Source organism: Carcharodon carcharias, chromosome 30 (genome assembly GCF_017639515.1).
Source record: "Carcharodon carcharias isolate sCarCar2 chromosome 30, sCarCar2.pri, whole genome shotgun sequence".
In the NCBI taxonomy this organism is placed as follows: Eukaryota; Metazoa; Chordata; class Chondrichthyes; order Lamniformes; family Lamnidae; genus Carcharodon; species Carcharodon carcharias.
Window position 1 is genome coordinate 13,898,134 of NC_054496.1, and position 21,992 is coordinate 13,920,125.

At 45.8% G+C, this 21,992-nt stretch overlaps 1 protein-coding gene across 3 annotated transcripts in view; it reads left to right on the plus strand.

Moving 5' to 3' along the window:
- The window catches only part of nfixb (nuclear factor I/Xb), a 376,050-nt gene that overhangs the window by 273,850 nt on the left and 80,208 nt on the right, over positions 1 to 21,992 (plus strand). For all 3 annotated transcript variants that reach the window (XM_041177033.1, XM_041177034.1, XM_041177035.1), the window contains one exon: positions 544 to 606. In XM_041177033.1, coding sequence (XP_041032967.1) covers positions 544 to 606 — 63 coding nt within the window. The remainder of the gene's footprint in view (positions 1 to 543; positions 607 to 21,992) is intronic.

Consider the following 21,992-nt stretch of genomic DNA (forward strand, 5'->3'; position numbering starts at 1 on the left):
CGTATTTAAGATGTAGGGATAAGCTCAAACGTAGTTGCTTTAGTTGCATTATGTTCCGTGGGCACAATGGCCAGAGGACTGTCATTTGAGGAATGCATCAGATCAGGATTGAATCACATAGGTTGTAATGTTAAGTAGGTGTCTTGGAAATCTCATTCAATTGTCCCTGGAGATCAGAAATTATTTTTCATTGTTTTCTTTCCATGGAATTGTTGCTAAGGTTACTCGTCTCCCTTGGGAAAGTCAATGGTCATATGGTTCGGGGCAATCAACAGGCTTAATGGGCCAATTGATCTTTCCTCATTTCAACGTTGTTTGAGTGGATGAATGTTTTGGGAAGGCGAACAATAATTTTAGACTACTTGTGGGCCCAAGTGATAACTTCAGGCTTGGTGACGATTGTGCAGCTACTGCCCGCCCAGTGTTAGTGGTCACTGTCTGCTCTGGGTAGGCCACTCTGGTGTTGAGCACCTCTATGTTTGGTTGAACGAAAGACAAAGAGAATCTCCCAGTGCTGATCACCCATCTCTTTTTATCTCACAGAGTCAGGACAATCTGAAAGCTCGAACCAGCAAGGAGACGCAGATGTCAAACCACCGCCCAATGGTAAAGATCGCCGTTTACACACTGCTCAGACTGCAACTCTAGGGGGACACAGCAGGCAGACAGAAATGATTGTATCTGGGCGCCTCAGATGTGGGGTACCAGGGTCTATATGGCATCTCTCTGAGTAGGCATCTTGGGATGGCATCAGTGCCCTTGTAGTGCCAGCTGTAGTATTGTAAGTGCAGGAGCTTCTAGATAGTTTGAACACGATTGTGCTAATTCTTCGAAAAGATGGTGCTTCTAGTTATCACAGTGCTGTTTGCTGTTTGAACAATAACAGGCAGGAATAGGGTCCACCCAGACTGACAACCTCCAGACTTTGCCTGTCACCCAATACCATGTTATCTTTTGGCAGAGGCAAAAAAATCAGATTAAAAACACAGGCCAATTTGGAGAAGAAAAAATCTTGGAATTCCCCTCTGACCGTCCCAACGTTAGGTGATCGTAACTAATCCAGGGCCAGGATTTTAGGGCCCCTCCCACCCGGCAGGATATTATGGTCCCGCCGAACTGAATGGGGACTTAAATGGCTCACCGCATCCACCAGAGGGAGACACCCACTTCTTGTACAATGTAGCCTCCGCCCCAGTCTGAAATAGGTCCAGTTCTGGCTTGAAGGAATTCAACGAATCAGCATTGTCCTCGCGAGTTGGCAGCTGTTCCAGAAGTTAATCTTTCTCCAGACAGTTACCCTAGGCCTGGCCTTGTACAGCTCAGCATTGTGACCCCTGGTCCTCCCTAATCTACTGTCAATTTAAATATGAGCTATTCCCTTTATCATTTTGTAAACCTCAATCAAATCTCTCCTAAGTCTACTCTTCTCTGAAGTGTTGAGTCCCAGCTCTTTTAGCCAAACTTGATAAATGAGATGTTTCAAACTGGGAATTAATCTAATGACTTTCCTCTGGACCCAATCCAAACCCTTCTACTTGGTGATATCTCAAGCCTCTCAAGGTTTCCTCCAGTCCAGGACCAGACTTACACTTGCATTAGTGTCACACAGTTACACAGTACCCAATGATTTGGAGGGGTTTCAATGTTGTACTGCTCAGAGAGTCATTTCCACTCCCACACCAATTGATATACATTGTGTGGTACATTCACTTCGAAAGTTAGACAACTCCACAGCAAATATATATATATATATTTTCTTTATTCCTTTGTGGGATGTGGGCATCACTGGCAAGGCCGGCATTTGTTGCCCCAATTGCCCTTGAACGGAGTGGCTTGCTGGGCCAAATCAGAGGGCAGTTAAGAGTCAACCACATTGCTGTGGGTCTGGAGTCACATGTAGGCCAGATCGGGTAAGGAGGGCAGATTTCCTTCCCCAAAGGGGTTTAGTGAACCAGATGGGTTTTTACAATAATTGATGATAGTTTCATGATCACCATTACTGAGACTAACCTTATAATTCCAGATTTATTAATTGAATTTAAATTCCACCAGCTGCCATGGTGGGATTGCCAGAGCATTAGCCTGGGCCTATAGATCACTAGCCCAATGACATCACTGCTACTCCACCATCTCCCCTGAATATATATGGGAATGTAATTGGGGCATGAGTAATGTAGGGAAGAGTAGCTTATTTTCAGCTTTCTTTTCTAATTTTTCAATCTTGGACATCTACTTTTGTCAAAGGACAATTGGAATGAGAAAAGGCTACTTAGCCAGCAACGTCCACATCCCATTAATGAATGAATTAACCTATTTGGCAGACTCACTCCTATGGGTTCTGATGTCACTAAATTGGCTCTGGTGGACCGAGGAAGGCTGAAGACTACAGGAAATGTTGATCGTGGCTGAAGATCTTTTTCCCATAGAGTTAATTGTTTTGCTGATCAATGGGGGTTTTTTGTTTTGGAAAGATATACTTTATTCATAAAATATCTGAAAGAACATTACAAAACAATGGCCATCACAAAAAGTGCAATCAGATTCAAGTTTTCCACGTAGATCATGAGATGCTTCAATACAATTAATGAACATTACAGACATTTCATTACGGTCACTACAGACCTGCTGATCAATGGTAGGATAAAGTCTTATCATCAAGCCTTCACTTCCGCTCCAGTTTCTACTCTCCTTAGTCTCTACTCTCTCTCTGATTTCCTCAACACATTAAGGCTCTCCTTACTGGTTAGGTGGATATCAGAGATCCCACGACAATGCTCAAAAAAAAAAGGTGAAGGGAATTCTCACAGTGACTGGGCCAATGTTCCTCCCTCAAACAACATTCCTCAAAACCAGATTAACCACTCGCCCATTTCTTTGTTGTTTGCTGAATGCTATTGGTGGAGGACGGTTACCCCATTTGCCTCCAGTCCTTGTGTTTCCAAGTCATTCATTGTACGGGAAGTGCTTTGAGATGTTTCAACACGATGAGGTGCTGTCTGAACGTACTTGGTATTATTTTAGTTATATCCTCTAGCATATAATCTTATCTCATTTGATTATGTTGGAAGGGATAGGGTGGGAAAGTGGTGTTGAGGAGAAGATCGGCTGTGGAGCTGACTGAATGTTGGAGCAGGCTCGAGGACCCGTGTAGTCTATTTCTGCCCCTATCTTCCAAGGGCTCTGTAAATTCAATATAAGTCAGGGGTAAATGGCTGTGAGCATTCTGGATGATGATGCCAGTGTTCTTCAGTGAACAACATTAAGGCCTCCAGGACAATTGGCACGAATTTGGGAGTCGTGTTTTCAGGAGATGTTTTATAAGGATTGCATTCTTTTTAAGGATGGCTGAGGCTCATTGGGTGAGTTGCAAATTAGCTAGCTGGCCTGAAACTGGCTTTGCAAAAGGAAAGAGAGGTGGTGTTAAATGGACAGCACACTGTGGGGAGCACTGGTGGAAGCTTGCTGTGTGTAAATTGATGTTTCCTGCATAACAAGAGTGACTATACTTCAAAGGTGGTGAAGCCGTGAAAGTTTGTAAACGCCAGTTCTGGTCTTCTAACCTCGCCCCACACCTAAACGGATGTAATTCCCAGGAAGAGCTCATTTCTTAGTGAGTCGGAGGCAAAAGCTCCAAGCGCATAGAGGCTAAAGTGCTCTGGATGAGCCGAAACATGGGATCTTTCCCTTCTGCAGAATTTTATCCTACACTGTATCATTGTGACCCACGAGCCTATCGGGAGGGGAGGGGAGGGGGAGTGGGGAGCAAGGACACAGAATATTTCTATTGGAGTAAAGGAGATTGAGAACAGTACAACCTGACTCTTTAAAATACTAAAAGGCATAGCTAATTTGGATATAAAGAGACCATTTCAATTAAATGGTGATGCCAGAACTAAAGGATGGAATGACAAAATTAGCAATCATGTTGCTGGGGAGTGGAGGTTCAAAGACTGTCAACCCCCACGGTCAATGCAAGAGACTCCCACTGAGAGCAGTTAATGCCGTGGATGTTAACTCCCCTGTGTAAAAATAAGCAGCTGGATAAATATCCAGTTGAGAGTAGGGCTGAATGTTGTAAGATGTCCAGACAGAGATGATCAACTAGTGGTACAGTAGCTTTGTGGTTATGTTCCTGCACTAGTAACCCTAAAGGCCTGAATGAATGATCTCGGAACATGGTTTCAAACCCCACCCTGCAGCTGCTGAATTTGATTTAATTTGATTTAATAAATCAGGAATTATAAATGTGGTATCAGTAATAGTGCCCATGAAACTATGGATTGTAAAAACTTATTTGGTTCACTAATCTCCTTTAAGGAAGGAAATCTGCCACCCTTACCTGGTCTGGCCTACATGTGACTCCAGACCCACAGCAATGTGGTTGACTCTTAACTGCCCTCTGAAATGGCCTAACAAGACACCCAGTTGTATTCAAGATGGCGCTTCAGCATCATTTTTGCAAGGGCATTTAGGGGTGGGAAACAAGTGCTGGCCTTGTCGGTCATGCCCACATCCAATGAATGAATGAGTAAAAAAAAATATTCCTCAGAACACAATTGCTCCTGTGCTGTTGGGATCACGGAGCATCCATCCTTGGAATGCAGTGGGTCGGAGTTAAGTGCTGCTAATTGGAATGTTAGACTGATGCCCTGGAGTTGGGCTGTTAGCCTAGTAGAGATTACTAACCTGCCGGGTAGAGGAAATTGTTCCTCGTTGACGATCTTTAATTATCAATGTGGTTCATGCCAGTGGATCTTCCACAGCTTTCTGAGTAGGGTCACCTAGGATACATTCCTGGAGGTTCCTTCAGCTCACCTTTCACCTCCGACCTGCCCCAACCCCTACACTTTCACCTTCGAGCACCTAAAAACATCCACCCTTGCCTTTAACCCCAGCCAATTAGAAGACGCTGTTCATCATCTGATTGACTCGTGACTATGTCAAACCGCTTTTGTTCCCAATCTTTTTTATAACTAATGAATGAAAGTATTGAAAGAAATTGAAAAATAAAACCTATTTTTAAGACTGTATATGGTGGCACCATCACTCCCAGTCAGAATGGAGGTGATTGGATAACTGTCTCGTCAGTGACTCCTGGTGACCTCCTGCTGGGAGTGACTGGGATTAATTTTAGACACAACTTCTGTTTGCTACAATTTGTAGAGATTCTCTTTATTAAATGCACTTTGTAAATAAACTTTGTTCACTTTGCTGCAAAATTCACTGTTTGGCTACAAGTCCCACCCTACCTCCAACCCATTGGCTGATACAGTAGACACTTTGAAGGTGTGATTGATGACAGAGTTACCTAATCATGCCCATTCATGCCGGGTGTAGTAGGATTTCTATCTACAGCCATACCTGCATTTGCAACACTGGCAACATCTTAATCGACTGAATACACAACATGGATTCCTAACTTCTGAAGAGACCTGGACTCAAATTGCCTGTAACACTTTTCAAAGACCGGAATCTATTGATGATCCAATCCTGACATTGCCTAATGCCTTGTAACGTCTTAGCTCTTTCATTCTCTAATCCTCTTTTTCATAGATTCAACCACCAACTTTCCAGGTTGGCAACTCCTTTAGAGTGAACAAAAGATGTTAACAAACATACCCTCCCATCCCCCTGCCCTCATCTCAGCCAGAAATGTCTGTAGAAGTGTAGAAGTCAAGTCGATTAATCCAAATGCTTTCCGAACTGACTTTCTAGGCTTCATCTTGCATGAACTCCAACTCCAAGTATTTGTAACCCTTGTTCTTCTTTTCAAACTCCATCTTTCTTGCCCTAACCTCTCCTCTGCAACCTCTCCTAACTCTATGGTTTGGACAAACTGCCCACTCTTCCAATGCTAGTGCAATGTGAGAATACCTCGCTTCCCCCCCCCCACCATCCCCGCCGCATCCCCAACCTCCAGTGGTGTTGTCGGACCCCTGGCCCTCATGTTCCTGCCCACCAGACTGCTCTGCTTCAGCCTCTCCACATGTCTCGCCTCCCTGCCATCAAAATCTCTCTCCCATTTCCTGCTAATTGTCCTTTGATCATAGAACCAGGCCCAGGGGGAGGCCATTCGGCCCATCACGCTGATGCCCGCTCTTTGAAACGAGCTATCCGGCCAGTTCCATTCCCCTCCTTTTTCCTCAGGGGTCAGCAAATTTTTCCTATTCAAGTGTTGTAAGGTACAGTTGAACCTGCTTCCACCACCTTTTTCTCTCCCTTGAACCCCCTGATAATTTATAGAATCGCTATTCAGTCTCCCCCTTAACCTTCTCTTCTTGAACGCATTGGGTTCCAGCTTCCCAAGCCCCCTGAGGAGATTGTTGTGTCAAAAGACTCTACAGGAGCAGCTGAAGAATTGCAAGCAGGGTTTGGAGGGCAGGGGGTTAAACAAAGCTGTACAGTGACGTCTTCATAGTTCGCACAAGGAGAGTAAATGATTTTTCTGGGAAGGTTTGTGACTTAAGTATTGTCCCACTTAAACGGGTCAACAAATGCCTGTACAAAGAGACGCAGACTGCCAACAAATTCTTATCTGTTTTATCTAAATGAGCTTTTAAATGAAGGTTGCACAGATCAACAGCCAAGTACTTTAGCGTAATATGCAATCTTAGGCCTCAAGAACATAAATTAAAGCACCTGATGGCCATTTGCCCTCTTGTGGTGCTATGATGTGTAACATGGGGTAATTGTAGGTTATGGAGTGGCAGTGAGTGCGAATTGACTTGAGGATTGAAACGCTACTTGTTATCAGCGATTAAGTTCAGGTACTGTGACAACTTGCAGACAACAGCAATTTGCATTTATATAGTGCCTTTAAAGCACTACAACACCCTTAGGTGCTTCGCAGGCCTGTAATCAAATAAAATCTTGGCATTGAGCCACGGAGGGAGATGTTAGGACAAGTGAACAAAAGATTGGTCGGAGAGATATAGGCTTTAAGGAACGTCTTAAAAGTGGAAGGAGAGGTAGAGAGGCGGAAACAAGGAATTACAAAGACACATGGCCGCATAATACAATCATCAGAAGGTAGATTTAGCACTGATGAACTCTCAAGATGTGTATTATCCTGTGGGCTGCCAGCCAGTAAGTTGATTCCTGGCCCGTCATCCTTTAGAATGTGCAATTTAATTATTATCCGTGATTTTTTCATTGTTTCACAAAATTACTGTTTTCCATTTTATCTCTCATTTTAATTTGGTTTTCTCTTTCTCTGCCCCGCCTCCCCTTCTGTACAGTGTCCCGTCTCGGTGGGGCCCAGCTCCACAGGGCAGCAGACAGCACCCGGTTAAGGCGCCAATTCTTTGTGTCTAAGCCGAGGCAGCTTGTGCTGGTCGACCAGTTGATTGTCGTGTAGGGGTTGCCAACCCTCCAGGGATGGCCGGGAGTCCCCAGGAATTAAAGGCTAATTGCCCGGCTGCCACTGTGAGTGACAGTCAGACAGAAAAGTCACAGGGGCATTCCCAAAAAAAAAACTGTGCTCTTTAAAAAAAAACATTTCTTGCAACGCATTTGTTTACTAGTTATAAAAATAACGGATGTGGGCGGCAAGAGGAGGTTGTTTGACTGTCAAGAGCCATCCAATGAAAGAGTGCTCCTTTTCCAACTGGCCACTCAAGTTTCCATACGATTGGAGGAGGGAGGCGGGACATTGCAAGGATGGACATGTCATAGAATCATTATGGTACAGGAGGAGGCCATTTGGCCCATCGAGTCCAAACTTGCTCTCTGCAGAACAATCCTTGCACTCTGCAGAACAATCCTTGCTCTCTGCAGAACAATCCAATCAGTCCCATTCCTCCCCCCCACCCCACCCCCCACCCGTCTCCATGGCCCTGCTGTATTTCTCTTGTGTATCTATCCACTTTTCTTTTGTAATCATTGAACAGCTAGTTTCCACCAACCTTGTAGGTAGCGAATTCCAGGTCATTACCACTTGCTGCTTAAAAAGTCCTTCCTCACATCCCTTCACAACCGTCAATCTGTGTCCCCTTAGCCCTTGAGCCAACAACCAATGGGAACAGCTTTTCTTCATCTACCTCGTCCGAACCTGTACACCTCTGTCAAATGTTCCTCCAATCTCCTTTACTCCAAGGAGAACAACCTCAGCTTCTCCAACCCAACCTTGGCGCTAAAATCCTTCATCCCTGGAAGGGAGCTGTTCTGGTAAATCTCCCCTGCATCTTCATATCCTCCCTAAAAAGTGTGGCGGTCCTCCTATAATTAACTAAATAGCTAGAGACTGCAAATGCTAAACTACAGCTCCCTCATGACACAGTTTGAAGATTCATTGTTCATGTTAGACAACCAATGGCAGGGGAATGGTGGGGGGTGGGGGGGCGGGGTGGCGGGGTTGGAGGCTGGTGGTCATGTGATGATACCCCCTGCAGAGAACAGGCATAGACTCGATGGGCCAAATGGACTCCTCCTGAGCCAAAATAACTCTGTGACATTTTGTAGATTGCAATAACACAAATTAAAGGGCCACTTCCTCATTGGTGGGCTCCAATGTGTAGTGCAGAGGTAATCTGCCCGCTTGGGGTTACTGTAAAAGAATTCATGGCACTATTCGAAGAAGAGCAGCGGAGGACTCCCCAGTTTCCTAACCAATGTTTATCCCTCATCCCGCACCCAGTACAGATTGTCAGGTCCTCTATTTTATTGCTGTTTGTGGGAGCTTGCTGTGCGCAAATTGGTTGCCCCGTTTCCTACATCACAACAGTGACTGAGTTACACTTCAAAAGGTAAAAATTAGGGCTGTAAAGTGCTTTGGGACGTTAAAGGGTTGCGAACTGGACTATATAAATGCAAGTCTTTTTTAATACTGTCACTGGTAGTTGGTCAGTTGAGTGGAAAACTGAATGTTTCCGGCAACCAGATTGCTGACCTCTTACTCCTGGGACTGAGTTATAAGAAAAGACTAGAGAAAGTTGGACCCATCAGCTTTAAAACATAGTAAAAGGGTTTCGTATTGGTGTATAAAATAGTAAGTGGTAGAGAAAAGAACAATCTGGAACAGTGCGTCAGTGTAACTCCAACAACAGGAAACTGGTCTGAATGAGCCAAAAGCCACTTTTATGACTGATGCTAGAAAGTTTTTCTTCACAGTCAGTGACTTAAAGGAGATTGTTTCTCTTAAAGGGATAGCGTCAATGAAATTCCCTTTCAAGGAGAAGTGCAGCTCTGTGACTCCTGTTGAGAAGTGTACAGCCGGAGGTCAGGCAAGGCCGCAATCTAGCTCGGTTGTGTCGGTTCCCATGGCTCAGGTGTGCTGATTGGCCTTTTGGGTGTGGGGGAGGCCAGCACTGGCTGAATGGGACAAGCTAAAGCCAGCAGCTCTGGGAGAGGAGGGAAAAGGAGGAGAAAAAGGCAAACTCAAGCCATGTCCCTGAAGGGCGGTTTCATCAATTCTGTTCCTGCGGTTCAGAACGGCTGGAGCATCACCCGTTACAGCTAGGCCCCGATTGGGGCACAGCATTCGGATTGCCAGAATCGGAAGGATGCGAGGGTCCTTGAGAGGGTGCAGAGGAGACTCGCCAGAATGGTTCCTGGGATGAGGGACTTTAGCCACAAGTTTAGGTTGTGGAAAGCGGGGTTTGTTCTCCTTGGAGCAGAGAAGATTGAAGTTTGGGGGTTGGGGCGGGGGTGTGATCTGATAGATGTGTACGAGATTACGACAGGATTGGTTAAGGTTGACAAAGAAAAGCTGTTCCCATTAGCCGATGGTACAATGATTGGGGGGGACACAGGTTTAAGGTTTTGGGCAAGAGATGCAGCCGGGAGGAGGGGTGGGTGGGGGGTGGGGGGGGTGATGTGAGGCAGAATCTTTTTTACTGTGAGTGGTAATGAACTGGAATTGGAACTCGCTGCCTCTGGGGATAATGGAAGCGGAGAGGATCAATGATTTCAAAGGGAAATTGGATAGGACCTTGAAGGAAATAAACCTGCAGGAATAGAGTGGGGTTTCTCCACAGATAACCAGCATGGATGCCATGGGCTGAATGGCCTCCTTCAGTGCTGTAATGAGTCTAACATCATATCCCTTTCACTGCCACATGCATGTAGTCTGCTACAAGAGGCAACAAAGAGAGATAAAACCCAAACCAAGTGGAATAACTTCTCTAGATCTCCCCTTCAAGCGATTTTTTTTTTGTTCATTCATGAATGTGGGTGTTGCTGGCTAGACCAGCATTTATTGCTCATCCCTAATTGCCCTTGTTCAGAGGGCATTTAAGAGTCAACCACATTACTGTGGTTCTGGAGTCACATGTGGGCCAGACCAGGTAAGGATGGCTGATTTCCTTCCCTAAGGGGACATTAGTGAGCCAGGTGGGTGTTTACAACAATTGACAATGGTTTGATGGACGTCTTCAGGCTTTTAATTCCAGGATTTTATTGAATTCAAACTCCACCATCTGCCATGGCAGGATTCGATCCCCTTGGGTCTCTGGGTTACTAGTCCAGCGACAAAACCAGTCCAGGAGATCATATGGCCCAAGCGTTATCTATAAGGACATTTACCTGATCTCTGCCCCAGTCAGGAACCAATCCTGCTCCCTCCAGAAGGCTGGTGGAGAGAGTCAGTACACATCTCACCAACCAGCAAAGTATTCCAGAGGCTCATTCCTCTTTGGGAACATTCATTCCGTTTCTTCAGGATTGGCTGGAAGTCTCCAGGGATGGAAGCTAATCCCCAGGATACTGCTGTGAGAAAACCCGGGAAAAAGATCAATTTATGATAAGTTTTTGAAAAATTTTATTTTATTAGTTTATTAGTTATGGCAATATCAAATATGGCAAAACAACGTATGCAAAGAATCACCTAATTGGGTAAGGAAGAGTCTATTTGCTTTCCAATTGGCCTTGGAAAAGTGGGGCAAACAAGGATGAGCATGTCAGGCAACCAATGGCAGCAGTGTGAGTGTGGGCAGTTTGGAGGGCAGAGGTCATGTGCTAGCACCTCCAGGACTATATTTGCCTGGAGCTGGAAACCCTACAAAGCAGCAAATTTGATGGTCTACCAAAGCCCCAGAGCATTGGCCCTCTTTTGTTACTTACTTGGACTTAATTCCTGGTTGCATGTGGAGCAATGGGCAGCAAGACTCCGCCATCGGCCCCAGTCCATCGCAATTTCGTTCACTCCAGTCCAGGTCGTGTCCTACTCTTGAAGATCCTCCTTAAGTGTACTTCGTGGCCAGCCCTGTCGTCTTCTTCTGTCTGGTGGTGTCAATTCCACTGCCGCTATGGTGGGATGTACGTCCTGGAGGCGAAGGACCCCCTCCTCCCAGCATCAACCGTCTCCCCGCCACGATGGCACCTCTGACCAGTCCTCTGTAGTACTTCATCATTGGTGATGCTGTGTCTCCACATGATGCCCAGGATCTTAAGTAGACAGCGCCGAAGACGTCCAACTTAGGTGGCACCTTTGCTGTTCTCTCCCATGTCTTGTTGGCATAGATTGTGGTTGGTACTATGGACATGCAGAGTCACAGCTTCATGACCGTGTTGATGGTGTTTTATGCCTAGACCATGTGGAGCCGCTGGAAAATCAATGCTGCTTTGCTGATTCTTGTATGGACATCGATCTCTCCATCACCATCCCTGGAGATGTTGTTTCCAAAGCAGTGGAAGTGGTTGGCATCCTCGATGTTCAGTTACCCAGTGGTGATGGGAGGACCTTGCCTTTTTGCCACCCAGCCATCATTGCCTGGGTCTTCTCACAGCTGAGGCGTAGACTACTTGGCGCCACTACTCTCAAGACTGGTCGTCATGTCTTGGAGCGCGCATGCTTCTTCGGCCAGCCAGGCAATGTCGTCTGCAAAATCCAGGTCCGTCAACCGGTGGTGTTGCCATAGGATGCCAAAGTCTGCACCCACCAATGCCTTCCTTATGATGTAATCAATAACCAAGAGGAAAAGGAATGGAGAGAGTATGCAGCCTTGCTGTGCTCCTGTGATGGTGCTGGAGTCCATAGTGCCCGTGCTGGCTTTGATGCAGCAGCTGGAGCCACAATATAAGACTTTGAAGATGTTAGTATACTTCTCCGGGTTGCTGTACTATCTTATGATGTACCAGAGTGACTTCCAATGCTTCTATTGAAAGCCTTTTTGAAATCAATGGAGGCGTTAACAAGTGGGTTCTAATATTCTAGGTTCTGCTCTATGATGTTCCTGAGCGTAAAGATCTACTTGAAACATGATCTGCTACCCTGGACACAATTCTTCACGAAGTGTATCATTAACTTCTGCTTTCAATCAGTTGAGGAGTACCCTGCTGGGGACCCGGCCAGGTACTGACAGCAGTGTTATGTCCCTCCAGTTGTTGCAGTTGCTGAGGTTTCCTCTCTTTGGCAGCTTGACAATTACTCCTCACCTCCAATCATCCGGAATGTCCTCTGCAGTCCCAGTCTTGTTGAACAGGTCCTCGAGCTCTCCTTTGACGGTGTTCTTGCCATGTTTCAACTGCTCTGCTGGTATCTCGTCGATATTCAGTGTCTTGTTATCCCTCAAAGGAAATCCACAAAAAGACGTGGAGGTCTCCAGATGGTGACACTCTGAACGAGATTGACTATATGTGTATCAGCAACCCGACAAGACGTTCGGATGTGTCGAGATGCTGATGCAGGGTCTGACCACCACCTTGTTTGGCAAGATCCACCTGAAGCTGAAGAAGGCAACGACCACAAGCTGACAAAATTCATTTGCAACGGAGAAACTAAAGAACAAGGACATGTTGGACAGTTTTCAGCTGGCCCCCTCCAACAGATTTGAAGCACTACTGAGGTCGAGCAACACCGAGGAACAGTGGAAAATCTTCAAAAGAGGGATTAAGGGGAACGCAGGAGTCGCCATCAGATGGAGGAAAGGAACCCGACAAATAACGATGGATCACTGACCCGACGTGGAAGTTGATCGATGAAAGAAAGCTGGTGAAGAGCAAGAGGGATCAGGAACAGAACATTGAGCAAAGAAGAGAAGACAATGAGAAGTATGGAAGGCTGGTTAAGAAGAACTGCAGAAGAGATAAACGAGGGTGGATAGAGTTAAAAGGCAGAGAGGCACAAGCAGCAACAAATAGTAATGACTCTGTACAAGATTGTACAGGAACTTTTTATTAATTCTTTCACGGGATGTGGGCATCACTGGCAAGGTCAGCGTTTATTGCCCATTCCTAATCGCCATTGAGAAGGTGGAGATGAGCTGCCTTCTTGAACTGCCACAGTCCATGTGCCGTTAAGAAGCAACACCACGGCACCAATCAAGGGCAAGGGCGATCGGGATGCTAATGACGGACGAGGAGCAGGAGGTGAGCTGGGCAGAACGCTTTCAGGAGATCCTTCATCAGCCCAGCCCCAGCTGCGCGTTCGAGTGGGACTGCACCACATCTTGGCAGCTGAACGTCAACCTGGGAGAAATTGCCAGATCAGAGGTCCAAAGAGCCCATCAAGAGCCTCTTTTATTGGCGACCTTGACTCCCCCAGGCAGCACGTTGATACAGGGACAACCGAAATGGCTTCATTATCCCATCCATCAGCACCCCGACCCCGGAACAATGCAGAATGAATGGGGACAGGCTGGGTCAAGGGCACTGTGTCCTCAAGACTTAAAAATAAAATATAATCAATGAGAAGATATTTTTTATATATGAAAGAATGAATGAGTAAGGAGGCATGAAAGTAAGTAATTATTTATGTTGTATTCAATAGGTTTTTTTTAAAAAACCGCCTTTTAAGTTTAGTGTTCACAGTGTGTGTCTAGCCTTGGTAATATTAATCTGTTCATTGTTTTTTTTATCTGATAGCCTGTGTAACTCGAATACCGCTATAGTTTTTAAGCAGCTCTGCTCTATCCTGTTGTTGTAGATTCATAACCCAGCCATTGCAAATTGATTATCTTTTTTTGGACCATCACACTCCCCTCTCAATCTTGAAGAGGAAATATCCAGCATGATAAATCTAGACCAGTGCAAATCATTGGTTAGAATATCATGTCCAATTCTATAATTCTCTTCCGGAAGGATGTCAAGCCCATGTCAAGTGTGCAGGATTGAGATGATTCCAGGGATGGGAATCTTCAGTGAAGAGGAGACACTGGGGAGAGATCATAGGGATAGAATCATAGTTACAGCGCAAGAGGAGGCCTTTCACCCCTCATTTCCACGTCCAGTTCTCTTCAAGAGCAAATTAACTTTCCCTGTAGACTTGCCATTTTTTTTCTCTCTTTCAGGTGCTTTATCCAATTCTCTTTTGAAACCCATGATTGAACCTGCCTCCACCACACTCTCAGGCAGTGCGTCCCAGCTCCTAGTCACTTGCTGCGCAAAATGATTCTCCTCGTGTTGTTGTAGCTTCTTTTGCCAATCGTCTTACTCCGGTGCCCTCTGGTTCTTGACCCTGCCACCACTAATGGGAACAGTTTCTCCCTGTTGACTCTGCCCAGACCCCTCATGATTTTGAAACATCTCGATCAAATCTCCTCGCAACCTTCTCTAAGGAGACCAACCCCACCTTCTCCAATCTACCCACGTAGTAACCAAAGTCACCCTCATCCCTGGAACTATTCTCGTAAACCTTTCCGGCACCCTCTCTAAATCTGGCCAGGATGACGAAGGTTTAAGGCGCGATCTGGCAGAAGAGTTCAAAATGATGAGGGGATTTTGAGGAAGTTGATCGAGGTAAATTATTTCCACTGGTTGGTGAGAGGGCATAAATTTAAAATCACTGCCAAAAGATTGAGGAGCAAGGTCAGGAGAATTATTTCTAATGCAATGCATTTTTGGAACCTGGAATGCAACGTGAAACAATGGAGGGAGCAGATATATAATCACTTTCGAAAGGGAAATGGATAAACATTGAAAAAGAAAAAAAATTAAATGGGATTGGGAGAGGGCCAGGAATATAGACAACTCTGAGGGAGCCAGTTCAAGCCTCCTACTATACTGTGACATTCAATAATTCTCATTTGATCATCTGGATCTTGTGGTTTCTGTTGAAATTCTGATTTTTTTTCATAATACTTATATTCGCCCCCTTATGATGGTGTGGGGTAGATGCTATTGTTCCAGTGCCATAGCGACTATAAAAGCATAATGAGTAGAAACAGGAGAGAAGCTTTTCAACTGTATCCATCCCATTAGTGCTTAGGCTCAATTTGGCACCCAACTGACTCTCCACTTTAGGTAAAGTAATTCAACACATTTCAGGCATCGAAACTGTGGTCCTTGTGTCTCGGTCAGTTGGTGCTACACTCCCCAGTATTTTTACCCACCAGGGATGGTCAAACTGTAGCCTCTTGGCCATAGGTAGGCCTATCACCATGACGACTCAACAACTATGATGCCTTTAATGTAGTAAAATGTCCCCGATGAAGAAAGCGATATCAGGACAGGTAACCAAAAGCTTGGCACAAGAGCTGGGCTGTAAAGGAGGTGAGGGAGGAGGAAAGACTTGGGGACGGAATTCCACAGTGTAGGGTTTAGGTGATTGAAGGCATGGACAGTGTTGGTGGGCCAAAGGGATTCCGGGTTGTGCAAGAGGCCAGAATTGGAGGAGCACAGAGATCTTGAAGGGTGTGGAGATGAAGAAGGTTAATGAGATAGAGAGAGGAATTCAGACCCCAAAGTCCAGGTAACCGTGTGTCCTTAATTTTCATACTCACTGGTGTGTCTTGTTTGAATTTTGTGAGTTTTGGAAAAGGGCTGCTCTAGCTTCATTGCTACTTTGGTGGAGAAACCTTAAACCAAAGATCGGGATATGCCCAGAACTCCCAACTCACTGCATCCACCCAGCTCAGTGGAAGACCAAATAACAGAACTGTGGTTGGAAACTTAGCTCCCCCCAAGTTCCACACTGACCATGCATTGGCTCGCCAATGCATGACACCAACCAATCCTGCCGAGGGGCGTGTTTTACAATCAGTTAGAAATGCTTGGTCCTCCAACTCCCACAATTCCGCAGTGCGTAAGCAGACCACCCAGTGTGACACAAGAGATGCGGCAAAATGATTCCGGCTTCGATTCCGAGGAAGAGACACTTACATCTTGGTGTGGGCAATTGGGGAAATCATGTCAACCAAGGTTCCTGCTCCTAGTCCGCTGATTTCTGCTAGAAAACATAGTCTGCATGGTGGGTGAAGATTACAGGATAGAAGGAGGCCTTTTGGCCCAGGGTGACCCTGCCAGCACGTTGGAGGACAACGCAAAAGCAATCCTGCTGGCTGGCTCAAACAGCGTTGGGTTAAAATGCATTGGCAATTTAGGCACTTGATCAAACTGTCTGAAAATATCCATGTCTTTAGAGGGAAGTAGAAAAACAAACTGGCAAAGTAAATAAAGGTTAGACCCCTTTAAGTCAGTAGTTCCAACGAGTATAAAAATATGGAAAATCTGTCTAGATTGTACGGTAGATTCAGGCCTACTCCATGTGCCCCCTGCTGCCCCCCCCCCCAATAATGCCATCTGCTGCATTGCTAACCTCCATGGAAATCTGTGGGGATCCACAGGGAACTGAACTGAGCTCTATAACCTTGTAGTGTCTGTTCAGCACAGTGTACTTGGAAGTAATCCATGGAAGCGAAGGTGTACCTTCTCTCTATAAATAGTCAGCGAGTTGTGGACACAGTGAAATATCGACAGGGTAACGCCGTGTGCAGCAATGATGCTGATCCTACTGGCAGTTCTTGGTTCCTGTCCGATCAGCATGCCACTTGGCTGGCACAGGGAGCTGTTGTAGGACCACTGCTACACACTACGTTCTGGCAGCTTTCGGAATGGAGGGATACAACGTGCTGTCACCATTCATCTCTGCTGTGAATGTTTGTTTTAACAATTGTACAATAAAATACATTTGTGTGTTGGAGAACATACACTCAGGCACAGATGCGTACACTCACACACGCCTATACAAACATACACTCACACACATGCAACACACAAATACTTACAATACACATATACACCCCTATTCATGCACACACACAGGTTTTACACATGCACACACACACATATGCTGACATATACCTACTACATGCACACACTTAAGCATATTCACACACACACAAACACACACACACACATGAACACAGACACATACACACACACACACACATGAACACACACACACACACACACACACACACACGTGCAACCTCAAACACGACAGGCACACGTGCACACAGTCACACTCACACTGTAATTACAGCATCTGCTGAAATATAGTTACCACACAGCCCTACACACCTACCCACCCCTACACTCCAACATGCACATACAACCCTTACATACACCAACATGCCTACACACACTCCTATATACACTAGCATGCCGACCCACACATTCCAACATACACCAACATGCTTATACACACCCCTATATACATGACTACACATATCTACACAAACTTACACTCACACACAGATCTACATTCACACAACCATACTCCTCCACACTAATGTATGCTGACACACCTATACAAACATACACTCACACTCACCTATACAAACATACAGTCACATGCACAGATACATACACTCACACATGCCTATACGAACATACACGCGCACACACGCAACACACAAATACTTACAATACACATATACACCCCTATTCATGCACACACAGGTTTTACACATGCACACACACACATATGTTGACACATACCTACACACATCTATCTACATGCACACACTTAAGCACATTCACACACACACACACACACACACACACACATTCACACACCCACACATGAACACACACACACATGAACACACACACACACGTGCAACCTCAAACACAACAGGCACACGTGCACACAGTCACACTCTAACACACAGTGCCTGTGTCTAGTGCTTATCGTGGCAGAGCCAGGATTAGTGTTCTTGTAGCAACTTGCAGGTTCTGTAACTAGATGCAGTGCCGACTTCAGGACAAGATAGGTTTTGTAGATCGAGTACTGATATAAAGGGAGGGATTAGTAGACACTTTGTTTTCATGCTGAGGGTTGTTTGGGTGTGGAATACATGAGCAGAACCTGGTGGATGTAAAATTTGTGATAGCTTTTAAAAGAGAATGGGATAAAGACTGAAAGCAAAACATTATTCAGAGTGAAGAACAGAATTAACTGGATGGCTTTTTCAGAGAGCCAGCACACATTTGATGGCCGATTGGTGTCCTATACTGTAAAATTCCATGAATGTGGCTAGCATGAGGCAGGGCTTGCTTTGACCTGAGAGGAAGATGACAGAATTACAGCCTTTCTGGATAATTCTAAACTTGCTTATCCTCCTTTTCTTGCCAAAAGGTCTCACTGCCGGCATGCAGCATACACACAAACAGGTCTTCAGCCATTAGCCATCCGCACATCTACATTCTCTTGTTGGGGGGATGGGGGGCACTGATTGACAATCTGATTGTTCCTCTTGGAGGCACCAGGGGCAATTGCCCCTTGTTTCTGATAGGCTGCCTGACCCACGCTCATTGCCCTGATTGCAGACTCACATTGAACCGCTCAGAATCGAATACAGATCACACATCATCTCACAATGTAACTCTCTTCCAACGCCTGTAGGCTGTGAAACTCCCTATCCTCCTCAGTCGACATTTCCTCCAACTGCGTTGCGGCTCAGAAATAGGCCCTTTGCCTGGTACATTTTTCTCCTCATGAGCTATCGAGTTTAATCCCACTTCCCACGCCCTTTAATATAGCTTTCTGTCAAGCAACTGTCTAAGCCCCTTGGGAAATAATATGGGGACTCAACTCCAACAACGGAGGCTGGCAGAGAATTCCATGTTCCAATCACCTTCTACATAAAGCAGTTTTACTAAGCTCCTCCCCTGATCCAGGAGCTCCGGGTTCAAGTCCCACGCCAGGCCTTGTTGGCCGTGGAATGAGTGTTCACGATGGGGATCAGCGGCTGATAATCAGCCCGGGAATCATTCCACCACCTTCCCCACTCTTCCCCAATGGGAAACAAAGTGCTTGCGAGGATACGCAAAAAGAAAAAAAAGAAAAGTAACTTTTTTTTCACCTGGCGATTATTTTAAACCCATTCCCTCTCCTTACTGTGCCATCAGCCAGTAGGGTCGTCAATTCTGGCTGGATGTATTCCTGGAGGTTGCACCAGCTCCTCACTTGACCTTCCACACTGCCACTAGTCGTCCTTGTCATCACGCTCACTTTCACTGGACTCTGCCTCTCTGAGGCCAACTGGAAAGTGAACAGAAGATACCTTGTTGGATTGGATGATTATTGACTGCCAATCAAACAGCGGGCCCCTCCCCATCTCCAGTAACGAATAAATTGGCATTTTTTTTCAATAACCCCTCTGATTTTTTTTCCCCTGGCTATTGACATGCAGCGTTGTCCTGGAGATTAATCTATAATTCCGGGAGGCAGCAGGCAATCCTGGTTGCAACTTTACCAATCGGTGGAAATAACCTAGCATTGCTTACCTTATCATAACCTTTTGAAGTCTGAAGGCTTCTCTGGGATCGTTCCTCCATCTTTTCAACTCCTGTGAATGGTGCCTAGGAGATCCTTACTGCATTTTCCCTATGGCTTTTGTACCCTTCCAATAATCACCGTTGGAATTGTGTCCAGTTCTGAGTCAAGGTTCCCGATGTAGAGTCAGATTGGACTCGAAACGTTAACTCTGTTTCTCTCTCCGCAGATGCTGCCAGACCTGCTGAGTTTTTCCAACATTTTTGGTTTTTATTTCCAAGTCAGAAGGTCCTGGGTTCAAATCCCGCTCCAGAGACGAGAGCACAATAGTCCAGGTCGGCACTCCCAGTGCAGTCCTGAAGGGGTGCTTCACTGTCGGGGGTACTGTCTTTCTGGGATGGCCATGGAAGGTCCCGTGACACCATTTCAAATCAAGAGCAGGGGAGTTTACAAGCAGATAACGCTGTAAATATTTAGGAGGTTTGGCAGTATCTGTGGAAAGAGAAACAGAGTTAACAGGTTGAATTTTCAATTTCAGGAGGAGGGGATGAACAAGGGAAGGTGTGCTTTGAAAATTGTGCTCCTGAAGTGAGTCACTGGATTCCACGCTTTTGGAAAGTGATGCAATTTTCAAATGGAGAGTGGGGAGGAGGAATGGGGAACTCGCTCACCTACAACTACATCTCCTTGAGGAATTTCTTTTTATTATTCATTCATGGAATGAGGGTGTCGCTGGCTAGACCAGCATTTATTGCCCATCCCTAGTTCCCCTTGAGAAGGTGTTGGTGAGCTACCTTCTTGAACCGCTGCAGTCCATGTGGTGTAGGTACACCCACAGTGCAGTTAGGGAGGGAGTTCCAGGATTTTGACCCAGAGACAGTGAAGGAACGGTGATATATTTCGAAGTCAGGATGGTGAGTGACTTGGAGAGGAGTTTCCAGGTGGAGGTGTTCCCATCTATCTGCTGCCCTTGTCCTGTTAAATGGCAGTGGTCATGAGTTTGGAAGGTGCTGCCTAAGGAGCCTTGGTGAGTTGCTGCAGTGCATCTTGTAGATGGTACACACTGCTGCTACTGTGCGTCGGTGGTGGAGGGAGTGAATGTTTGTGGATGGGGTGCCAATCAAGCTGGGCTGCTTTGTCCTGGATGGTGCTGAGCTTCTTGAGTGTTGTGGGAGCTGCACTCATCCAGGCAAATGGGAAGTATTCCATCACACTCCTGACTTGTGCCTTGTAGATGGTGGAGCCAGGGGCTGAGTGACTCGCCGCAGGATTCCCAGCCACTGACCTGCACTTGTGGTCACAGTATTTATATGGCTGGTCCAGCTCAGTTCCTGTTGTTATGGGGCTAGGGAGGGTGAGTGGGTGATTTTTCAAATGGTCAAACTCGCACAGTTTGATTACAGTGCACAGCTGTCAGGTTCAATGTGGGAGCTGCAAGGTTTTTTCAAACAGGCAGATTTTCTGCCAAAGGGCTTTCAAGGCGAGATCAGGTACAGTAATGGGTTTAGCTGGCTGCTTGGCTGATTCCCTGAGCGCTGATCTTCTGTCTCCTCACAGAGCTCAGTGCCGCTAGTTAAGCGCTAGGCCTATCTTCAAACTAGAGAGGGCAGCAGCATTGTGAGGATTGCATTGTGTGAGTGACAACTGGCACGGTGGAGGGTTTGGGAATTATCCAGGCATCAAATTGAAAATCAAGCCCAGTGTTTCAGAATTTGACAAAAGGTCACAGGACTGAAATGTTAACTCTGTTTCTCTCTCCACGGATGCTGCCAGAGCTGTTGAGTATTTTCAGGATTATTTTTGGTCTCTTGTTCTATTTCAGTTTTCCAGCACCCTCAGGAGTTTGCCTTTGTTCTGGCCAATATTTATCCCTCAATCCACATCATTTAAAAAAAAACAAACCAGCTAATCTGGTCATTATCCCATTTCTGGCTGTGGGAGCTTGCTGTATGCAAATTGGCTGCCACATACGTTCCCTGTGTTAAAGCAGTGAATACACTTCCAGAAGCATTTCATTGGCTGCAAAGTGCTTTGGGACGTCTTGTGTGAAAGGCGCTATACAAAGGCATGTCTTTCTTTCTAATTCTGGCCTCCGCACTCTAGGAAGGATGCTGAGGCCTTGGAGAGGGTGCAGGGGAGGTTTACTAGAATGAGGGACTTCAGTTATGTGGAGAGACTGGAGAAACTGGGATTGGTCTCATTAGAGCAGAGAAAGCTAAGGGGAGATTTAGTAGAGGTGTTCAAAATTATTAAGGGTTCTGAAGGAGGGAGGAACTGTTTCCAGTGGCAGAATGGTGAGTAATCAAAGGATCCAGACTTAAGATAATGGCAAGAGGGCTGAAAGGGGTGGGAGGGGGTGAGGTTGGTGGGGAGATGAGGAATTTTTTTTTTTTACACAGAGTTGTGGTGACCTGGATTGGAAGCAGATGCAAAAGCACTTTCAAAAGGGAATTGGGTAAATATTTGAAAAGAAAAAATAAAACACAGAAGTTGAGGAACGAGTGGGGTGGGGGTGTTTTGGGACTAAACTGTATAGCTCTTTCAAAGAGCTTGTACC